The sequence below is a fragment of the Momordica charantia genome (assembly GCF_013281855.1).
Source record: "Momordica charantia cultivar OHB3-1 chromosome 6 unlocalized genomic scaffold, Mcharantia_2.0 BLBB01000006.1, whole genome shotgun sequence".
In the NCBI taxonomy this organism is placed as follows: Eukaryota; Viridiplantae; Streptophyta; class Magnoliopsida; order Cucurbitales; family Cucurbitaceae; genus Momordica; species Momordica charantia.
Window position 1 is genome coordinate 7,540,468 of NW_028275164.1, and position 18,681 is coordinate 7,559,148.

The following is an 18,681-nucleotide window of genomic DNA, read 5'->3' on the forward strand; positions in this document are numbered from 1 at the left end:
TTCTTAAACACATTTTCATCCTGAGGTACAAGTAGGAGAGAAGTGAATTATGGAATCAAATTTTTAAGGTTCGTGTGCATTTTCAAATGATTTTTTAAAGTGAGAAATTGATAATGGTTAAAGGAAAAATACCTTTTTGGTCTCAGTTTTTGAGTATGAGTTTGTTTTAAAATCGTGCATTTTAGTCCCTAAGTTTTGACAAATAGGTTTTTACTTTTCAAATAGCTACAGTAACAACAGGATATATTTTGAAGGTTGATGTGTTAAAAAAAATAGTTAAAAGTAATTAATTATTGCTCTCATGTTTTCATCGGCTTTTGCTTCTTCTTCGTAAGCTCGAGAAATCATCAATCATTCCCTATTACTGTTTTGATTTTTTTTTTTTTTTTGTATAGAAACAAATGTATTCAAAATTGAACCAAAAAATAGTCAGAGAGTTGAGGAATACTCTTAAAACTAAACAATAGCAACTTTTCAATCATTTTCTTTTTTGTGGCGTCTTTAGTACTCACTTTGATTGTTTTCATCTATTTACTCTTGTCGTCTCATTTTCTCAAAGAAATGAGAGGAGATATTGGCGTCGAGAGAGAAAAATAATTATTTTTTAAACTATTTTTAACACAAACCTATACGAATCAGAATGGTGCCAAAAATAGGTTTTAAGAGTTCCAAACTAAAGTAGAAATATTGCCCAAGTACTAATCAATTCATTCTCGGTTGACTTATACACCTTGTTCTCTTTAAAATCTCACCACCAAGCCACCAACTTGTCAATCTTGATAAATAAAGGCTAAATATATTTTTATGTTTAATAGATTTTTTTTTTTAATTTAGTCTTTTGAAAAGTTTTAGCTAGTCCCTTGTATTTTAATAATTTTCAATTTAATCATCGTCCTTGATAAATATTAAAATTAGTTCATAATAAACTTACATGATAGAATATTTCGTGAGTCGACAAAAATATCTAGAGACCATGAGAGGAAAATTTCTTATCCTCCCAAATCCCATGGAAATTTTCAAATTTTCTAGTGATAACATTTTTTCCTTCTAAATTTTCATCAACTCACTAAATATTATATCATATAAGTTTATCATCAACCAATATTAATAACATTTATCGACGGTTAAAGACTAACTTAAAACATGTTAAAACATAAAGGATTAAATTGATTTTTTTTTAATTGGGACTAAATCAAAAAGATTGTTATCTTTCCTAAACCATGAAAACAATACATTGTCCTAGTACTTTTTTTTTTATATATATAACTAGGAGTCGAAGTTTTGCTCCCCTATACTAGGAGCACTCACATCCATCCAAGGCACGAACTTAGGAGATATAAAGGGTTTTCAGTATTAAGCTTACCAAAGTTTCAAACTTGGGATCTCTAAGTCGATATGACTAAGAGATCCTAAGACCTTGCCAATAGGGCTGCGCACCTTGGGGGCCAATCATGGCACATTTTTGGTGACTCATGATTCCAAAATTAGCATATTATAAGTGAATAGGTATGAGGAGTGGATGTTCTAACTTCTTACCTATAAAGAAAATCACTTATATTTTAAACATTTAGTTGTAATCAAAAGTGAGCAACTTTTTCAGTAATTTCCAACCTGTTTCCTATCCTTTCTAAGTGAAACAGAACCATAATAATATTATGAACATTGCACTTTTTGCTGCCTCTATAACTGAAAATTAGATATGGATCAATAAATAATGTACATATGATGTGATGTGATGTAGTAACCAAACTCTATTCAGCATTGGACCCACAAAAACAGATTCAGCTGACTCCATTATATACCCAGTCCAGTCCTCTCAACACACCCAAACCAATACCTTAGAAGGATGCTGAACTAGTTCTCCGCAGCTGATATTTCGGTTCTGAGGTTTGTTCCATTTGCACCATGTTCTCGAATTCCTACTTGGTTAGAAGAACAAGGGTTAGAGATGGAAGACCTGAAGCATTTCGGTTCGCCAAGAGATGGTAAGAGAAAAAACTAGGTTCGAGCATCATATGAAGATTAGGAAAAAAGAATCTGGAGAATGAATGAACAATTCAGAATTATGCATACAGTGAAGATACGGTGGTCAAGCAACAAATTTGCAACTAGTTCATCAATCAAGAAAAGTTATAAATGTGAAGAAATATACTTACATTTCATCCAAGAAAACATTGAATACCATGCATAATGGAATGGAGAATCGAACATTTGATCCCAGATTATAAGACGAATCGATAAACTGTAAGGGAGAACATGCCCTCTTTTGTGCATTGATATTGAATTGCAGTCCAGACTTCAGAAATGTGACTAATGTTTGTTTTACTTACGAAAAGACATCTTAGAGGGCTAGAACTTATACTAAAATTCATTGGAGAGACTTTGGCCACTAATCCTTAGATAGAAGGGAAGAATGACAATCAAGAAAGTCTTCCCCTAAACATGATAAAAAAGTTCTAGTAGGAGCTTTGTCCCTTGCTCTTACTAAAATTGTTATGAACTAATTAAATAACTTGATTCTCCCAAAACACTAGCAAGGTTAAATTATAATTTAATTTCCAAATGATATCTACATACATACTCCCTATACTTCAAAAATTTTCAATTATGCCTTTTTAACTTTAATTATAAGCGTGCTTGTTAAAAGAAGTTGATTGATTTCAGCAGAAACAAAGAGTAGTGAAATCTTACTTAGTCTAGAATTTTCTCCGCATCCCAATTTCTTATCATTAAAAATTCATTGTTCCTACCTGTTCATAAGCCCTGTCGCCATTATAGCAATTAGTCCATAGTATCTACTGTCTTCTCTAACATGACAGAGAAATATTCCTTTGAAGTTTAAACATTCTTATCGATCACCCATGAGTATCCAAAATCTCGAAGAGAACACCAGCAGCATCTAGTATACTAAAAGGCCATTGAAAAAGCAGGAGGTTTTGAGCCTCTTCAGCCTCCATATATACATCATAACACAACACACACCACACTTACTCCTTTCAACCATACTTACTCCTCCATGGCATACAGTCCAAATAAAAACATGTCACAACATTTTTTGTTGTATTTTGTTTAAAATAATAATAAAAATAATAAATAATAAATAACTTTGATCTTATCTGGACAATTTTACTTCCACATTTGATAGATGGCCGTTTAGTGCAATGTTAGCAGCTACCAAAAGGAAATTACTTAGATGTTAATCGGTGAGAACATATTTTATCCTGACCATTATTAAATGGACAAACTGAGAGAGAAATACAAAAAAATAGAAATTTTTTTTAAAAAATAATGAACTGTCAAATTTTTAATGGTCGTCGGCATAGAAATAGGTTCTCTCCAGTCATGACCTAATTATTTTCTAGCCAAAATGCTGAATTGGGACGATGTTAGACCCTCGGTAGTGAAGACATATATTAGGAGGGGTAGAAGGGGAATTATACTTCCAGTTAGTTAGTTAGAAGAGTAGGGCACACTTGGGCATGAGGAGTAGTTTGTTAAAAGGGAGAATGTTCCCTTGAGGGAGGTAGAGAATTCCTTAGCAAGTAAGAATAGCAGAGTGCTTTCTTGGAGAGTTTCCCCAGCCCTCTCGAATTGGTTGGGTTGATTCCGTTGTTCTTGTTCTTGAATATCAATAAAAGTAAGGAAAAACCTTATAAATTGGTATCAGAGCAGTAACAATCTGGGGAGGTTAGCACAATGGCACAGAAGAGGCTCGAAGAGCGTTGTGAAGTGACCGAAGCAGAGCTCGTGAGTCTCAAGGAGACGATTCAAGGAATTCGCGAACAAGGAGAAAGGACCGGCAAATTGTTGGAGCAATTTATGACGGAGATTATCGGAGGTAAGTCTTTTCCTTCATGTGCGGTGACAGGGGAGGGATCGTCGTCAAAAATGAAAGAAATCAAAGGTGATTTCAAAGTCATTGGATGCAAGAAGCGGGAGTAGATCGGAGCAAATTTAAAAAGGTTGAGATGCCAATTTTTACAGGAGTCGATCCGGAGTCATGGTATTTCAGAGCTGAACGATATTTCGAGATCCACAAGTTGAGTGAATGGGAGAGGATGACTGTGGCGGTTATCAGTTTTGATGGAGTAGCGTTGGCGTGGTATTGTTGGATTAACAACCGGCATAGGTTCGTTGATTGGGAAGATCTGAAGACGAGGCTGTTTCGACGATTTTTGCCGTCGAAGGAGGCAAGGCAGTGCGCGCGACTGTTATCGATAAAACAGGAAACGACGGTGGTGGAATTTTGTGTATGGTTTGAGGCTCTGACTGCGCCATTACCACACATATCTGATGAAGTACTCGATAGTGCTTTTCTGAATGGTTTAGAACCGATAATTCGAGCAGAAGTTTCGTCGATGGAACCTGTAGGGTTAGAACAGATCATGAGAAAGGCCCAACTCATTGAGGATATCGACTTAGCGGTGCAAGAAGCAGGACAGGTTAACTTGACACGAAACGCTTCCAGAATAAGTTCGATTGGGACTAAGATAGCGACGAAACCGACTGAAGTTACTCCTACTCGCGTAGTCACGATTGCGAATCGTGGAGCAGGGGTGTGACAACCTAGTAAACTGGAGAGTCAACACAAGTGGTTGTCGGAGGCCGAGTATCAGAAGCGGAAAGAAAAAGGCTTATGTTTCCGATGTGAGGAGAAGTATTCAATCGGACATAAGTGCAAGAATCAGGAATTACGAGTCTATATGGTCCATAACGATGAAATGGAGGTCAGGGAAGAAGAGATTGATCCAAGCTAAGGCAAGTTGGTTGGGAATGATGAGACAGGAAAGGCTGTGGAAATTTTGGCGGCACTCAATTCGATTGTAGGTTTCACTCCCTCGGGAACGATGAAGTTGAAAGGCCTATTACAGGATAGGGAGGTAGTAGTCCTTATTGATTGTGGAGCAACCCACAACTTTGTGTCGAAGTGCCTGGCTGAGGTACTGAAATTACCTTGATCGGAGACCATCAATTATGGAGTGATCATGGGCACTGGAGTTGCGATAAAGGGGAAAGGAATTTGCAAAGGGGTGCTATTGGAATTACCAGAGATCACGGTGAGCGATGATTTCCTTCCGCTTGAGTTAGGAAATCGTGATGTAGTCTTGGGATTGCAGTGGCTGCGAAAGATGGGAAATATGAAGGTGGACTGGCCCGCGCTGACAATGGTATTTAAAATGGACGAGAAGAAGATCCAACTAAGGGGTGATCCGACCTTAACTAAGCTCAAAGTTTCCTTCAAAAGATTGTCTCAAGCTTAGGAGAGCCATGATCAAGGGTATCTCGTAGAAATGTGGGCTCTACAGGCAATGGCTGAAGGACATCTGAGGGATAATGCAGTCACTCCGCCCACCCATCCCCGATCTATTGTGAGGCTGATAGAGAAGTATTCCTCTATTTTCCATCTCCCAGAATCGTTGCCCCCAAGTAGAGCCATAGATCATCGTATAGTGTTGAAGGAGGGCGCAGACCCTGTGAATGTTCGCCCGTATCAATATCCTCAGGTACAGAAAACAGAGATTGAACGATTGCTGACAGAGATGTTGGATGCAGGGATTATCCGCCCTAGTGTCAGCCCCTATTCCAGTCCTATCATTCTGGTAAAGAAAGATGGTAGCTAGAGATTTTGTGTGGATTATCGAGCTCTAAATAACGTGACCATACCTGATAAGTTTCCCATACTGGTGATTGAGGAACTTTTGGATGAGCTCCATGGGTCATGCATATAATCAAAGATAGATCTCAAGTCTGGGTACCATCAAATTCGGGTTGCACCAGAAGATGTACCTAAAACGGGTTTTCGCACACATGAAGGCCATTACGAATTTTTAGTAATGCCTTTTGGCTTGACAAATGCACCCTCGACGTTTCAAGCACTTATGAATCAGGTATTTCGTCCCTTCTTGCGCAAGTTTATCTTGGTCTTTTTTGATGACATCCTAGTCTATAGTCTAGACTTGGAGACCCATGTATCCCATTTAACTGTGGTGTTTAACCTCCTGAGAGACCACAAATTGTATGCAAACTTGAAGAAATGCCAGTTTGCTCAAAACCTGATTGAGTACTTGGGCCATTGGGTTTCTGCAATTGGAGTAGAGGCGGATCCTGAGAAGGTGCAAGCGATGCTCCAATGGCCGGTACTAGTGAACATAAAGGAGTTACGGGGCTCTCTAGGGTTGACCGGATATTATAGGCGATTTGTAGCAAACTATGGAACTATGGCGGCTCCTCTAACCCAGCTCCTTAAAAAAGATGCGTTTCGTTGGGATTCTCGTGCTACTGAGGCCTTTGAACTCTTGAAGCAGGCAATGGTGACCATTCCGGTTTTGGCTCTCCCTAACTTCTCTCTGCCATTTGTCATTGAGACTGATGCCTCAGGGTATGGTTTGGGGGCACAAAACCAGCGTCCCATTGCTTATTTTGGCCATACTCTGTCGCCTCAGGTCAAATCCAAATCAGTTTATGAGCGTGAATTGATGGCTGAGGTTATGGCAGTGCAAAGGTGGAGGCCATACTTGTTGGGGCAGAGATTTATTGTGAGAACAGACCAACAGGCTTTGAAGTTTCTTCTTAAACAGCGTGTGGTCCAACCTGAATACCAGAAATGGATGTCCAAACTTTTGGGATACGACTTCGAGATTCAATATAAGTCGGGGATGGAAAACAAGGCTGCGGACGCTTTGTCTCGAATGCCTACAGTTGGTCAATTGGCAGCTGTTTCCAGTGTCACGTTGTTGGATGGTAATGTGATCCATGATGAAGTTAAGGACACTTATCTATCAATGATTACGAGGGAATTGGAGCAGACCCAGACAGAGGATCCAAATTCCATTTCACCAAGGATAATTAATGTATAAGTAGCGGTTGGTCCTCTCAAAGCACTCCATCTTAATACTCTCAATCTTGCACACCTATCATGATTCAGTTTTGGGTGGCCACTCGAGTTCTTAAGGACCTACAAACGACTGACAAGTGAACTCTACTAGCAAGAGATGAAATCTGATGTTAAGAAATATGTGCAGCAATGTCCCATTTGTCAACAAAGCAAAACTGTGGCTGAGAAGCTGGGTTATTACAACCTCTCCCTATTCCATATCGTATTTGGGAAGATATTGCTATGGACTTTATAGAAGGGCTATCTAAATCTGGGGGATGTGAGACGATTCTTATGGTGGTCGATCGGCTTGGTAAGTATGGCCACTTTTTATCCTTGAGTCACCCCTTCACCGCTAAGACTGTGGCTACACTGTTTGTGAAAGAGATTGTCCGGCTCCATGGTTTCCCTCGGACCATTCTGTGATAGGGATCGCGTCTTTACCTGCAACTTCTGGTCAGAGTTGTTTCGGTTACATGGTACTCAGCTTCGTCGGAGCACTGCTTACCATCCGCAGACTGACGGACAATCTGAGGTGGTCAACAAATGTCTGGAGACTTATTTACGATGTTTCTGCAGTGGAAAGCCTAAGAGTAAGCAGTGGATTCATTGGTTATCTTGGGCTGAATTTTGGTATAATACCACATTTCATGCTTCCACTGGCACTACTCCATTCCACATTGTGTATGGCCGGCCACCCCCACCGTTGTTGGGCTATGATTATATGTCCACGTCCAATGCTACATTGGATCAGCAACTCCTAGAGAGGGATGAGATCGTTGCGCGACTGCGGGATCATTTGGTGTTGGCACAAGAAAGGATGAAGAAGCAGGCTGATCGAAAGAGAAGAGAGGTTGAGTTTGAAGTCGGGACATGGGTTTATTTGAAGTTGCGTGTAGCTAAAAAGAGAAATGAAAAACTGGCTCCCAAATATTTTGGTCCCTTTGAGATTATTCAAAGGATTGGTGCAGTCGCCTATCCTATAAGTTGAAATTGCCGAACGAAGCTAAAATACACTCGATTTTCCATGTTTCTCAGCTCAAGCTGGCTGTAGGGGTAGTTGTGGTGGTCCAACAGCTCGTGCCATGGGTTACTGATGAAGTTGAGTGGGTGGCTGAGCCCGACGATGTGTTTGCAACACAGATTAACACGACTACGCATAAGGAAAAGGCGTTGGTCAGTTGGAAGGGCTTACCGGAGGAGGAAGCTACTTGGGAAGTTGTGGAGGATATTCGTCAGCAGTTTCCGGATTTTTATGCCCAGCATTTTGGTACTGATCACCTTGGGGACAAGGTGAATTTGGGAGGGGGGGGGGGTGATGTTAGACCCTCGGTAGTGAAGACATATATTATGAGGGGTAGAAGGGGAATTATACTTCCAGTTAGTTAGTTAGAAGAGTAGGGCCCACTTGGACATGGGGAGTAGTTTGTTAAAAGGGAGAATGTTCCCTTGAGGGAGGTAGAGAATTCCTTAGCAAGTAAGAATAGCAGAGTGCTTTCTTGGAGAGTTTCCCCAGCCCTCTCGAATTGGCTGGATTGATTCCGTTGTTCTTGTTCTTGAATATCAATAAAAGTAAGGGAAAACCTTACAGACTTCACCTAAGAATTATTTATTGTTGCAACTTCCAGAATTTTCCCTGTACTTGTATCCTTCCAAGATCTGAAAAAGTTTACTGAATTCTCCCGCTCTGGAATCAGTTAGCACCCACCTATCTACTATATTTCATGATTTTGTGTTTTAGGCTAATGAATGATGAATCACAGCAATAGTTCTTTTGTACATTATTACCCATACGATAGAGGAAAATTTGCTTCCAAGGGCTCAATCCAGCAATGATTCCAGAATAAAATTCTTTTTCCATCTCCAATTTGAAGATAGCAAAGTTTCTCCATATGTGCTTACCTTTGATTATGTTCACCCAAGGGTTTCCATCTACTGCCAAACTTCCTTCCATTGAAATGACCATTTCATTTTTTTGAATAGAAAACCAAACTTTCATGAAAGAGATAAAATGGCATACAAAAAGATCAGCCCCACAAAAGGAGTCCTAACAACTCCCGCCCTTTTAACTCCCCATAAATGCTATGCTAACTATTGTCAGAAGCAGAACAACTCCCGTGTCTCTACGGGGAATCTTCATGGTCGTTACAACTAAAGTGCCTCATTTCTTTTCCTACTATTAACACTGATATCTATGGCCAATTATTTTAAAGGCTCTACCACTGATTGGATTAGATCAGAAGAGGATCTGTTCATCAGGAGATCAATGGCAGAATACAAAAGCACCTCTCGAGTGAGTGAGACACCCCCCATCTTATTCTAGAATACGTGCAACTTCTGCCTACCCAACCAATCCCACGAGCATGTTGCAAGCTCTAAACAGCGATATTTGTATCCTAAGACCGTATTTGCCAAATCAGAATAAGTTTAGAGAAGAATTGAAATAAAAGTCTGGAATGTAACAGGTGCCAAATGGACTAGTATAGTAGCTACTGCCAAAAAAATATTGTCGTCCATGCTATGTAATAATGGTTGGAACAGAAATCCTTCTTTTTATTAGGATTGTTTGGAATAGGAATGAAGGCCCCTGCTGAAAATTATACGAAACATCCTGCTTAAAGTTAATTTTCACGACTGTCTCTTGATGAACTATGTTTTTCTTTTTATATCCACATCTTCGAGCCAACTGGCGTGCACCTCAGACTAATCATGAGACAACCTCTTATCATACTACATTTGATTAACAAGGAAACTCATAAGATATTAAATCTTATGTATTGTGACCATCATGGTTTAAACTAATTTCCTCTAAGCCCTTTACTATTTACATTTGTGCTTATTGAACGAAAGCCAACCCATGATGGTTTTCTTGATGAACTATGTTAGAGATGCAAATACAACAATCCCATCTCTAACCTTTTAAGAGTCAATAAATTGAGAATATATTGATACTTTTTTTTTTCTTTTAGTAGAACATGTGGAGTGAGAGGGATTCGAACTCACGATTTTCAAGTTGGACATAGGTGTTTCAATCCACTGAGCTATGTTCAGGTTGGCGGGAATATATTGGTATTAAGGAATGCATATAGGCTAGACAAGCACAAACTTATTCTCATGACTAGTCCTTTTTGACAAGGAGGCAATTATAAGAAACCTCCTGCTTCAAATAAGTTCTCATGACTGTTTCTTAATGAACTACATTAAAGATACAACTGTTGCATCTCTAACTCTCTGAAAGTCAATAGATTGAGAGCATATCGATATTGAGAATGCATAAAGGCTAAGACAGACAGCACAAACTTTTCTTAAGAAATGTGTGCCATTTCATAAACGTATGCCTCTTTTGTTACCATGGTATCACAAATTAAAAACTCAATCATAGATTTATCATTGAAACTTAAGAGTCACTGAGTCAAGCAGGCATGTGGGTGCATGGTCACACAAGGATTGGCATATAATAAAATCACTCACCTTCTCTTTCTTGAGCTTTACATTCTCCTCTTCAAGGCGTGAAACCTTGTTCACCAATTCGTTATGGTAGGCCTGCATTCGGATTACTGGGTCAGCTGTGGAGATTAACAGACCAGCAATATGATAAATAAATAGTCCTTTATATGAAAAGTTCCCCAGATGTAACCTGCTTTCTAGCTCGAGAGCGTGCAGCAGACTCCCTGTTCTTGATTTTTCTCTTTAACCTCCGGTCCATAGTCTTCTCAAGGGTATCTGATGGATCCCTTTTCCATTTCGGCGTCGTTGTATCTGACAGTGTGCCTAATGAAGGAGATGATGACAGCAGGCACATTTTCTGCGAAAAATTCTGCTGTGCCATAGCATCAATGGCAACCAAGCCCATAGTAGCAGTCGGAGAAGCCTCAGCAAAAAGCCCTGCTTGTACCAAAAAATCCTCCAAAGTCATATCACCAGGTGTAACCTCACTATTCTGACTTCTCAAATCTTCCCCATACCGTTTCTTCTGCCCTTGTTGAATTGCCCTCCATACATCATCAACAGTCTTCCCACTAAACGCTCTAGCCAGCGTGAAACTGGCCTGACGTTGGAGAGACGATACCGAAGATGAACTTTCATTCTCCATTCCAATGAATTGGTTAGCTTCAGCAGTCCAGATGTTATGAAGAAGCTCATCAAGGTTCATGCTGCCTATTGGCTTTCCCATTTCACCTAACTGATTGTTCACCTCATCTAGAGTAAGACTGTACCATGAGTTTTGTCTTATCAATGGAGATGGCTGTAAATGAGACTGTTGGCCATTCAATTGAGAACCCATCGTCTGAATCCCCATCCACCACGCCCTCAAAAACTAACCTCGAAGTTTGAACTATCATTATGAGAATTAAGATTGAATTATTAGCAGTAATAACAGTTATTCCCCTCATTTACCAGCCATACGGGTAATTAAGAAACAACCATCTTGCAAATTCGTATGAACACTCATAATTGCAACTCAAAGCAAAGACTAAACAGAGTATACTTCAAAATTCTAAAGCAAAAGTAATTTATTTAAACACCAACTGGAACCTACGGCCACTGTTCACAATGATTAAACAGAATTCACACGTTAACATCTGTTATCATTCAAATATTGCCGCATCTTGATTTCCCAATTCCTCGAAAAACATTGAGGATCAAAAAAAACCCATAAAGAGAAACATAAACACTGGACCAAAATTGTTTCGCGGCTTCACATGAAACGAACACGTATAACGAAATATGACATGAGAACAATAAGATGGATCGAAACCGATCAGAAGTACGCACCTGTGGGAGTGAGAAGATGAATGGATCCGATCTGAGACGACAAGTGGAAGGAAGAAAATGGGATGTGAATTAAAAAAAAAATATATATATATATATATATATTCCTTCAAATTTCTTGATTTATCACGCACGTATTTTCCGAATCGGAGGAAGAAAATCGGAACCCACTGATTCTTTTGGGTTTTGGTTAATATTTGGAATTCGGAATTTCGATCTTCTGTTGCCTTTTTCGGCACTCGTGACGATTTTGGCTGCTAGAATTTAATGGAAACAAATAACTTATTGGATACGGGTTGTTCGTCGCGCCGATTAGTCAATAAATTGTGAATTTATGAGATAAATTATATGCGTGTTCTTTTGGTTCATCTATTTGGCGCTGGTATAGTATTAAATTATTTAATAGGCCGTTCTTTTTTCCCCTAAAAATATTAAATTATTTAATAGGCCGTTCTTTTTTTCCCTAAAAATATTTATTTCTAAGTTAATGGATTTTAGTTTATAACAATTTAGTCCTATACTTTTAAATTTATAACAATTTAGGTATTATAGTTTACAGATGGTAACGATTTAATCTTTTTTATTTTATCAAGTTCCTTATATATAATATGTAGATTGATAAATTGACGAAAGATTAAATATGTTTACAAATTACATAAGCTAAATCATATACGACAAAAATCATCACTTTAACCTATATGAATTTTTTCAGATAAATATTCAATTGTTACAAATTATAAACTATAAAGATTGTTATTTGTTACAAATTTCAAATCTTGTTGATTTCAACGAAATTACTTGTCTTTTTTTTAGTATAACATGTTAGGGAGGAGATTCGAACTCACAACCTCTTAGTTTGAAGTATATGTCAATTACCCCTACGCTATGTTCATTTTGGCGGACTTATTATCGATGATTACTTTATTGACTTTTTAAATTGATGATTGATTTTTTTAGCACTGATTGTTACATATTTGTTTATATTTCACTTTTCTTGTATGTTCGCAAGTTAGGTAGATATAGAATGTCCCCTTAGTTAACTAAAGAGTCTTGTACTTGTTTAGACTCTACCTATTAGAGTGTTACTATTTGAGTAATCCTCGTTGTGAGTATTATCGCTTTTGTGTTATTTGACTCGACGATGAGTCATTCTTTAGATTCTCTCACCCTCAGGCTCGGTATTACTTATAAATAGTAAGAGTTAGAAAGCTATTAACTGCTTGACTAGTCAACTTCTGATAATGAAAGTTTTTGAAGGTAGGTAGTGCATACTTCTTCAGACTAAATTACTTAGTGGTTTAATTTGTATCCTTGATTGTATCTTTGATTTTCTCCCCATTTTGATAACTTAAATTAATGTATTTTTCTTGAGATAAGTTATAATTTTGGGATAATAAGAATTTAAGTTCGAGTCTATTAGTATTTTTCTTTAGTACAACAATTTGGAGATATTGGAGATTGAACCTCCGATCTAAAACCGAGTAGTACATGTCAATTATCACTCAACTATACTCCTCTTAATATTTGAGTTCGTTAATTTAGATAAATTAGGTTTTCGAAAATCATAAATTAACCTTTATAATTTTGGAAGAGATTTTAATTAGTTTAGGAAACTTCTTTAAGTTTTGATCCTTAAGTTTATCTATATTCGTTTTGGGTCGGTTTTTAAATCTCCATTTTGTTTTTAGCACATATTTTCTCTGCACTCTCTGAAAAAAAAAAAGAAAGGAAAAAAACCCTAATCCCCTCTTTCACTACCTAGCCGCCACTCCCCTGCCTCCGCTGTCCTTCCGGCGACGACTCCTCACCAACGGCGGCACCAGCGGCGGCAACACGGCGTGCGAGGAGTTGATCTGCAACGACCCTCCACGAACGCCGGTGGTGCGAACCAATCATCCACGGCTGGGTGGGCCATCTGCAAACACGAACTCCGGGGACTCCCCTGCACCCGCGCCAGCACGAATTGAACCAGCGACGGCCGTCGACTTCCAAAAGCTCACGAACAGCGGCGCAGACCCGGATCCGACCCGCGACCCGCGGCAGCGGACCTGTGCGGCGGTGCGGCGACGACTCGAACCCAGCGGCGTTCCAGCAACCCTCCACGTCGTTGTTCTGTGCGGCAACCTCCGGCCGCGCAACCAGCAGTGGCGGCGTGTTCCGGCGAAGCAGATACGGAAGAAATTTATCCTTTTAGCTTCCAAGGATTGGCGGTTTCTAGGGTTTTTTCTCAGCAGTAGGTTAAAATGGGTGATCTCGAGACTCGAAGAATTCGGAACATATGTATATTAGCACACGTCGATCATGGCAAAACAACGCTTGCCGACCATCTAATCGCCGCCTCGGGCGGCGGTTTGATACACCCCAAGATGGCGGGCCGCCTCCGTTTCATGGATTATCTCGACGAGGAGCAACGGCGGGCGATTACTATGAAGAGCTCGTCGATTGGTCTACGGTATAAGGACTACTCTATAAACCTTATTGATTCGCCAGGTCATATGGACTTTTGTAGTGAAGTTTCAACTGCTGCTAGACTGAGTGACGGGGCGTTAGTTTTAGTTGATGCTGTGGAGGGTGTGCACATTCAAACCCACGCTGTTTTGCGGCAAGCTTGGATTGAGAAACTGACGCCGTGTTTGGTTCTTAATAAGATTGATAGATTGATATGTGAGTTGAAGTTGAGTCCGATGGAAGCATACACTCGTTTGTTGAGGATTGTGCATGAGGTTAATGGGATTATGAGTGCGTACAAGTCCGAGAAGTATTTGTCAGATGTGGATTCAATACTCGCAGGTTCTTCGGGCGAGGTAAATGATGAGAACCTCGAGTATATTGAGGACGACGAGGAAGATACATTTCAACCACAGAAAGGGAATGTGGTGTTTGTGTGTGCGTTAGATGGATGGGGATTTGGCATTAATGAGTTTGCTGAGTTTTATGCTTCAAAGCTCGGGGCAAATGTGTCTGCGTTGAAGAAGGCCTTGTGGGGTCCTCGGTATTTTAACCCAAAGACCAAGATGATCGTTGGAAAGAAGGGCTTGGCTGGAGGAAGTAAAGCTCGGCCTATGTTTGTTCAATTTGTGCTTGAAAGAATATGGGAAGTTTACACGGCTGCTTTAGAAACTGATGGCGATAAGGAGGTGCTTCAAAAGGTTAATAGTACGTTTAATTTGAATATACCAGCTCGCGAACTTTCTAACAAGGATCCAAAGGTGGTTGTTCAAGCTGTTATGAGTCGTTGGCTTCCTCTTTCAGATGCAATATTGTCGATGGTTGTGAAGTGTATGCCTGACCCAATTGCTGCACAATCATTTCGAATACCACGGTTGCTCCCGGAGAGGGATATCATTGATACTGGGGTTGAGGTCAATGTGCTGACTGAGGCAGATCTTGTCAAGAAATCCATTGAAGCTTGTGATTCGAGGCCTGAAGCTCCATTTGTTGCTTTTGTGTCCAAGATGTTTGCAGTTCCAGTTAAAATGCTTCCACGGAGGGACAATCAGGGAGAGACTACAAACTTTTCAGCTGATGATGGTGGAGATGGGGAATCAGACGAATGTTTCCTTGCATTTGCAAGAATATTTAGTGGGGTTCTTTGTTCTGGACAGAGAGTTTTTGTACTTTCAGCTTTGTATGACCCAACAAAAGGGGAATCAATGCAAAAGCACATTCAGGAGGCTGAGCTGCATTCATTTTATCTAATGATGGGCCAAGGCTTGAAACCAGTGACCTCAGTAAAAGCAGGAAACCTTGTAGCAATTCGTGGCCTTAGCCATCATATACTGAAAAGTGCAACTCTTTCTTCCACAAGAAATTGCTGGCCCTTCTCAAGTATGGCATTCCAGGTTGCGCCAACTCTTAGAGTTGCACTTGAGCCTTCTGATCCTGGAGATATAGGTGCATTATTGAAAGGCTTGAGGCTTTTAAATCGTGCAGACCCTTTTGTAGAGGTAACTGTTTCAGCAAGGGGAGAACATGTACTTGCTGCAGCAGGAGAAGTTCATCTTGAGAGATGCATAAAGGATTTGAAAGAGAGGTTTGCCAGGGTAAGCTTGGAAGTCTCTCCACCTCTTGTATCGTATAAAGAGACAATTGAAGGAGTGGAATCTAGTGTGGTGGATTATTTTAGAGTGTTATCTGAAAGCACAGAATGTGTTACTAAAAAAACCCCAAATGGTAGATGTGTTGTCAGAGTGCAGGTATTGAAGCTTCCACCTGCTCTAACTAAAATACTTGATGAAAATTCTGATGTACTAGGAGATATTATTGGAGCCAAGTTGGGGCAGAGCTATAAAAACTTGGAAACAAAGAGATCAAGTTTGAGGGAAAATGAGAATCCAGCAGAAGCAGTAAAGAAACTCATAGAGGATGCAGCGTGTAACAATACATCTTTGAAGGATGACCATGATGGCAGTCGAGCTGACAAACATAAAGCACTGTGGTCAAAGCTTCTTAAGCGGATTTGGGCACTTGGACCACAACAGATTGGTCCTAACATTCTGCTTAACCCAGATCCAAAAGTAAAGGATTCTGATTGCTCTGTCCTTATTCGGGGTTCGCCTCATGCATCCCAGAGATTGGGTTTTGTGGGCAATTCTTCAAATGGTGACTTGGATGCTGAAACATCTTTGGTAGGTGATTTATCTTCTGTATCATCACCAGAAGGAACTCAGACACTATGCACGGAAGCAGCATCTCTCGAGAGCAGTGTTCTTTCTGGGTTTCAGCTGGCTACATCAGCTGGGCCCTTATGTGATGAACCGATGTGGGGGTTGGCATTTATTGTTGAGGCCTCTATTTCTTCTTTGTCCGGGAATTTAGATGAATCTGAAGCTCCCTTTCAACCAGAGAACAATGCTATCTTTTCTGGACAAGTTATGACAGCTGTAAAGGATGCCTGTAGAGCAGCAGTACTTCAGAAGAAACCACGACTTGTTGAAGCCATGTACTTCTGTGAATTGAACACTTCCACTGAGTATTTGGGTCCTATGTATGCTGTACTTGCTCGGAGGCGAGCTCGGGTTTTGAAAGAAGAAATGCAGGAAGGTTCACCTTTGTTTACTGTGCATGCATATGTGCCAGTTTCAGAAAGCTTTGGTTTTGCGGATGAGTTAAGGAGATGGACCTCTGGAGCAGCAAGTGCTCTTCTAGTGCTTAGCCATTGGGAAGAACTATGTGAAGATCCTTTTTTCGTCCCCAAGACAGAAGAAGAAATTGAAGAGTTTGGAGATGGTTCTAGCGTGCTGCCCAACACAGCTAGAAAGCTTATTGATACTGTAAGACGGCGTAAGGGTCTTCCAGTGGAAGAAAAAGTTGTGCAGCATGCAACAAAGCAGAGAACACTGGCTCGGAAAGTATAGAGATAGAACACCTGATGATTTGTAATACTGTAAGGCAATACATCCTTAGATTCTTGTTCAAACCTTCTGTGTCTCTCTTTCTCTTTCTTTTACTTTCTTTTTGGGTCCCTGTAGGGGGCGAGGGAACATAGTAGGTAATACTTGTTGATTGTAAAATGATGGTTGGAGCACTTCTAACTTTCAATTCTTTTCAATTGATAAAGTTTTGATCAATTTTGGAACGCATCTAACTTTCCATTCTATAAAAAACAAACTTCTCATGGAGCTTTCAACAAAAGAAAAAAGTCGAAGGAACTCCCAAAAGGGAGTGAACATATCTATTTATAACTTCTATAAGAAACAAACTTTTTGTCAGCTATGAAAAAGTACAAAAGAAATAAGATAAGTTTGATTTCACTATAGACCAGGGGATTTTATTAACTCCATTTGGCATCTATCAAGAAGATCCTATACTTCTTCACCCAAAAATTTCCTTACCCCTGCTTTGGATTACAATGGTCCACATAATCTTTTTACTTTCTTTTTTACCACTGACCATGCAAAAGCTGCTCTAAGCTGCCTTGAATCCTCTGTGACAAAGACAAACCACTGCAAATCAAAGGAGCCAAATAAATTCTCCCAGTTAGGCAAGGATGGCCAATAAAGAAAATGATCCAGTTCTTTGTGATAAACACTCAATTCTCTGATTTGGAGAAAAACTTGCTCGAGAAAGGCCTGGTCTCTCCAAATTCCATTTACTTGCATCCATAAATTTCAACGGTAGCCATAAGGGATGCCTAGGCTTTGACTTTCTGATTGACTACTACTGCTTACATGAGAGATTTTCGGTCACCTTCAATCCCAATTCAACGTACTCCATCGGCATGCGACCTCGCACTCCCAGATTTAGCTTGGGAAATAATTTTTGGAGATTGCAACCTGAGATATGGCCATATGAGTCTTCCTGGAGCTTGAAGCACAACATCCTTACCAGCTTGAAAGGTAATATTTGTTCTTATGTTTTTTGCTTGCTTAGTATGGGGCAGTGTTTTCGAGGCGCACCCGGGCGCTCGCCTCAGGCGAGGGGCGAGGCGTTTTCGCCCAGGTGCGCCTCGCAAGGTGCCCAGGCGAGCGCCTTCAATCGGGCGCTCGCCTTTGGGCGCCTTGGCGCGCCTGTCGCCTGAGGCAAGGCGATCGCCTCCTTCAAGGAGGCGATCGTCTTATTATTATTATTATTTTTTTAAATTTTTAAAGGGTTTTAGTTTTTAAAAACCCTTCCCTTCCTCTCGACAACGAAACCCATCTGCCTCCCTCTCCACGTTCATCTTCAACCTGCCCTTCACCACCTTCGTCTTCGCCGGCCCCATCTCCGACCACCACCGTCGCCGTCTGCCCCCGCCGCCGCCGGTCCCGTCTCCGACCACCACCATCGCCGTCTGCCCCCGCCGCCGCTCACTCCGATAAGCGATAGTTCGTAGGTTTTTTTTTTTTAAAAAATTCTTATATCTCATTTACTCCTTTTCGTTTCCTCTCTTTTATTTCACACAAAAGTTTTCTAAATCTTTGGCTTTCTTCACACTTCACAGTGGCTCTTTAGTCTTTCCTTTACATTTTTTTTTTATCTTCCAAATTTGAATTATATTAGGATGGAAGAATGTGGAAACAAACGCAAGCATCCCGGTTGGCAATACATCATAT

General features: G+C 40.2%; 2 protein-coding genes across 3 annotated transcripts; one reads left to right on the top strand and one right to left on the bottom strand.

The window, feature by feature from the left end:
- Window positions 1–1,651: 1,651 nt before the first annotated feature.
- LOC111016563 (ABSCISIC ACID-INSENSITIVE 5-like protein 2) lies at window positions 1,652–11,958 on the bottom strand. Of its 2 annotated transcripts, none has more exons than XM_022292002.2 (4): window positions 11,651–11,958; window positions 10,512–11,210; window positions 10,346–10,417; window positions 1,652–1,957 (listed from the first exon to the last, which is right to left on the bottom strand). In XM_022292002.2, exons 2-4 carry the CDS (start codon window positions 11,172–11,174, stop codon window positions 1,943–1,945), a joined length of 750 nt encoding a protein of 249 aa, XP_022147694.1. In that variant the 5' UTR covers window positions 11,175–11,210; window positions 11,651–11,958; the 3' UTR covers window positions 1,652–1,942. The 2 variants fall into 2 exon arrangements, with proteins under 2 accessions (XP_022147694.1, XP_022147693.1); XM_022292001.2 differs by having other exon boundaries at window positions 1,652–1,919; window positions 11,651–11,955.
- A 1,315-nt stretch (window positions 11,959–13,273) lies between these two features.
- Window positions 13,274–17,217, top strand: LOC111016520 (Ribosomal protein S5/Elongation factor G/III/V family protein). The gene has a single exon (XM_022291957.2). It carries the CDS (start codon window positions 13,891–13,893, stop codon window positions 17,002–17,004), a length of 3,114 nt encoding a protein of 1,037 aa, XP_022147649.1. The 5' UTR covers window positions 13,274–13,890; the 3' UTR covers window positions 17,005–17,217.
- The last annotated feature ends 1,464 nt before the right edge of the window (window positions 17,218–18,681 follow it).

Coding starts and splice junctions, on each gene's coding strand:
- LOC111016563 (XM_022292001.2), bottom strand. CDS start 11,174: ATGGGGATTCAGACGATGGGTTCTCAATTGAATGGCCAACAGTCTCAT. Junction 10,418..10,511: donor GCTCTCGAGCTAGAAAGCAG/GTTACATCTGGG, acceptor ATCCGAATGCAG/GCCTACCATAACGAATTGGT. Junction 1,920..10,345: donor TAAAGCTCAAGAAAGAGAAG/GTGAGTGATTTT, acceptor CTAACCAAGTAG/GAATTCGAGAACATGGTGCA.
- LOC111016520 (XM_022291957.2), top strand. CDS start 13,891: ATGGGTGATCTCGAGACTCGAAGAATTCGGAACATATGTATATTAGCA.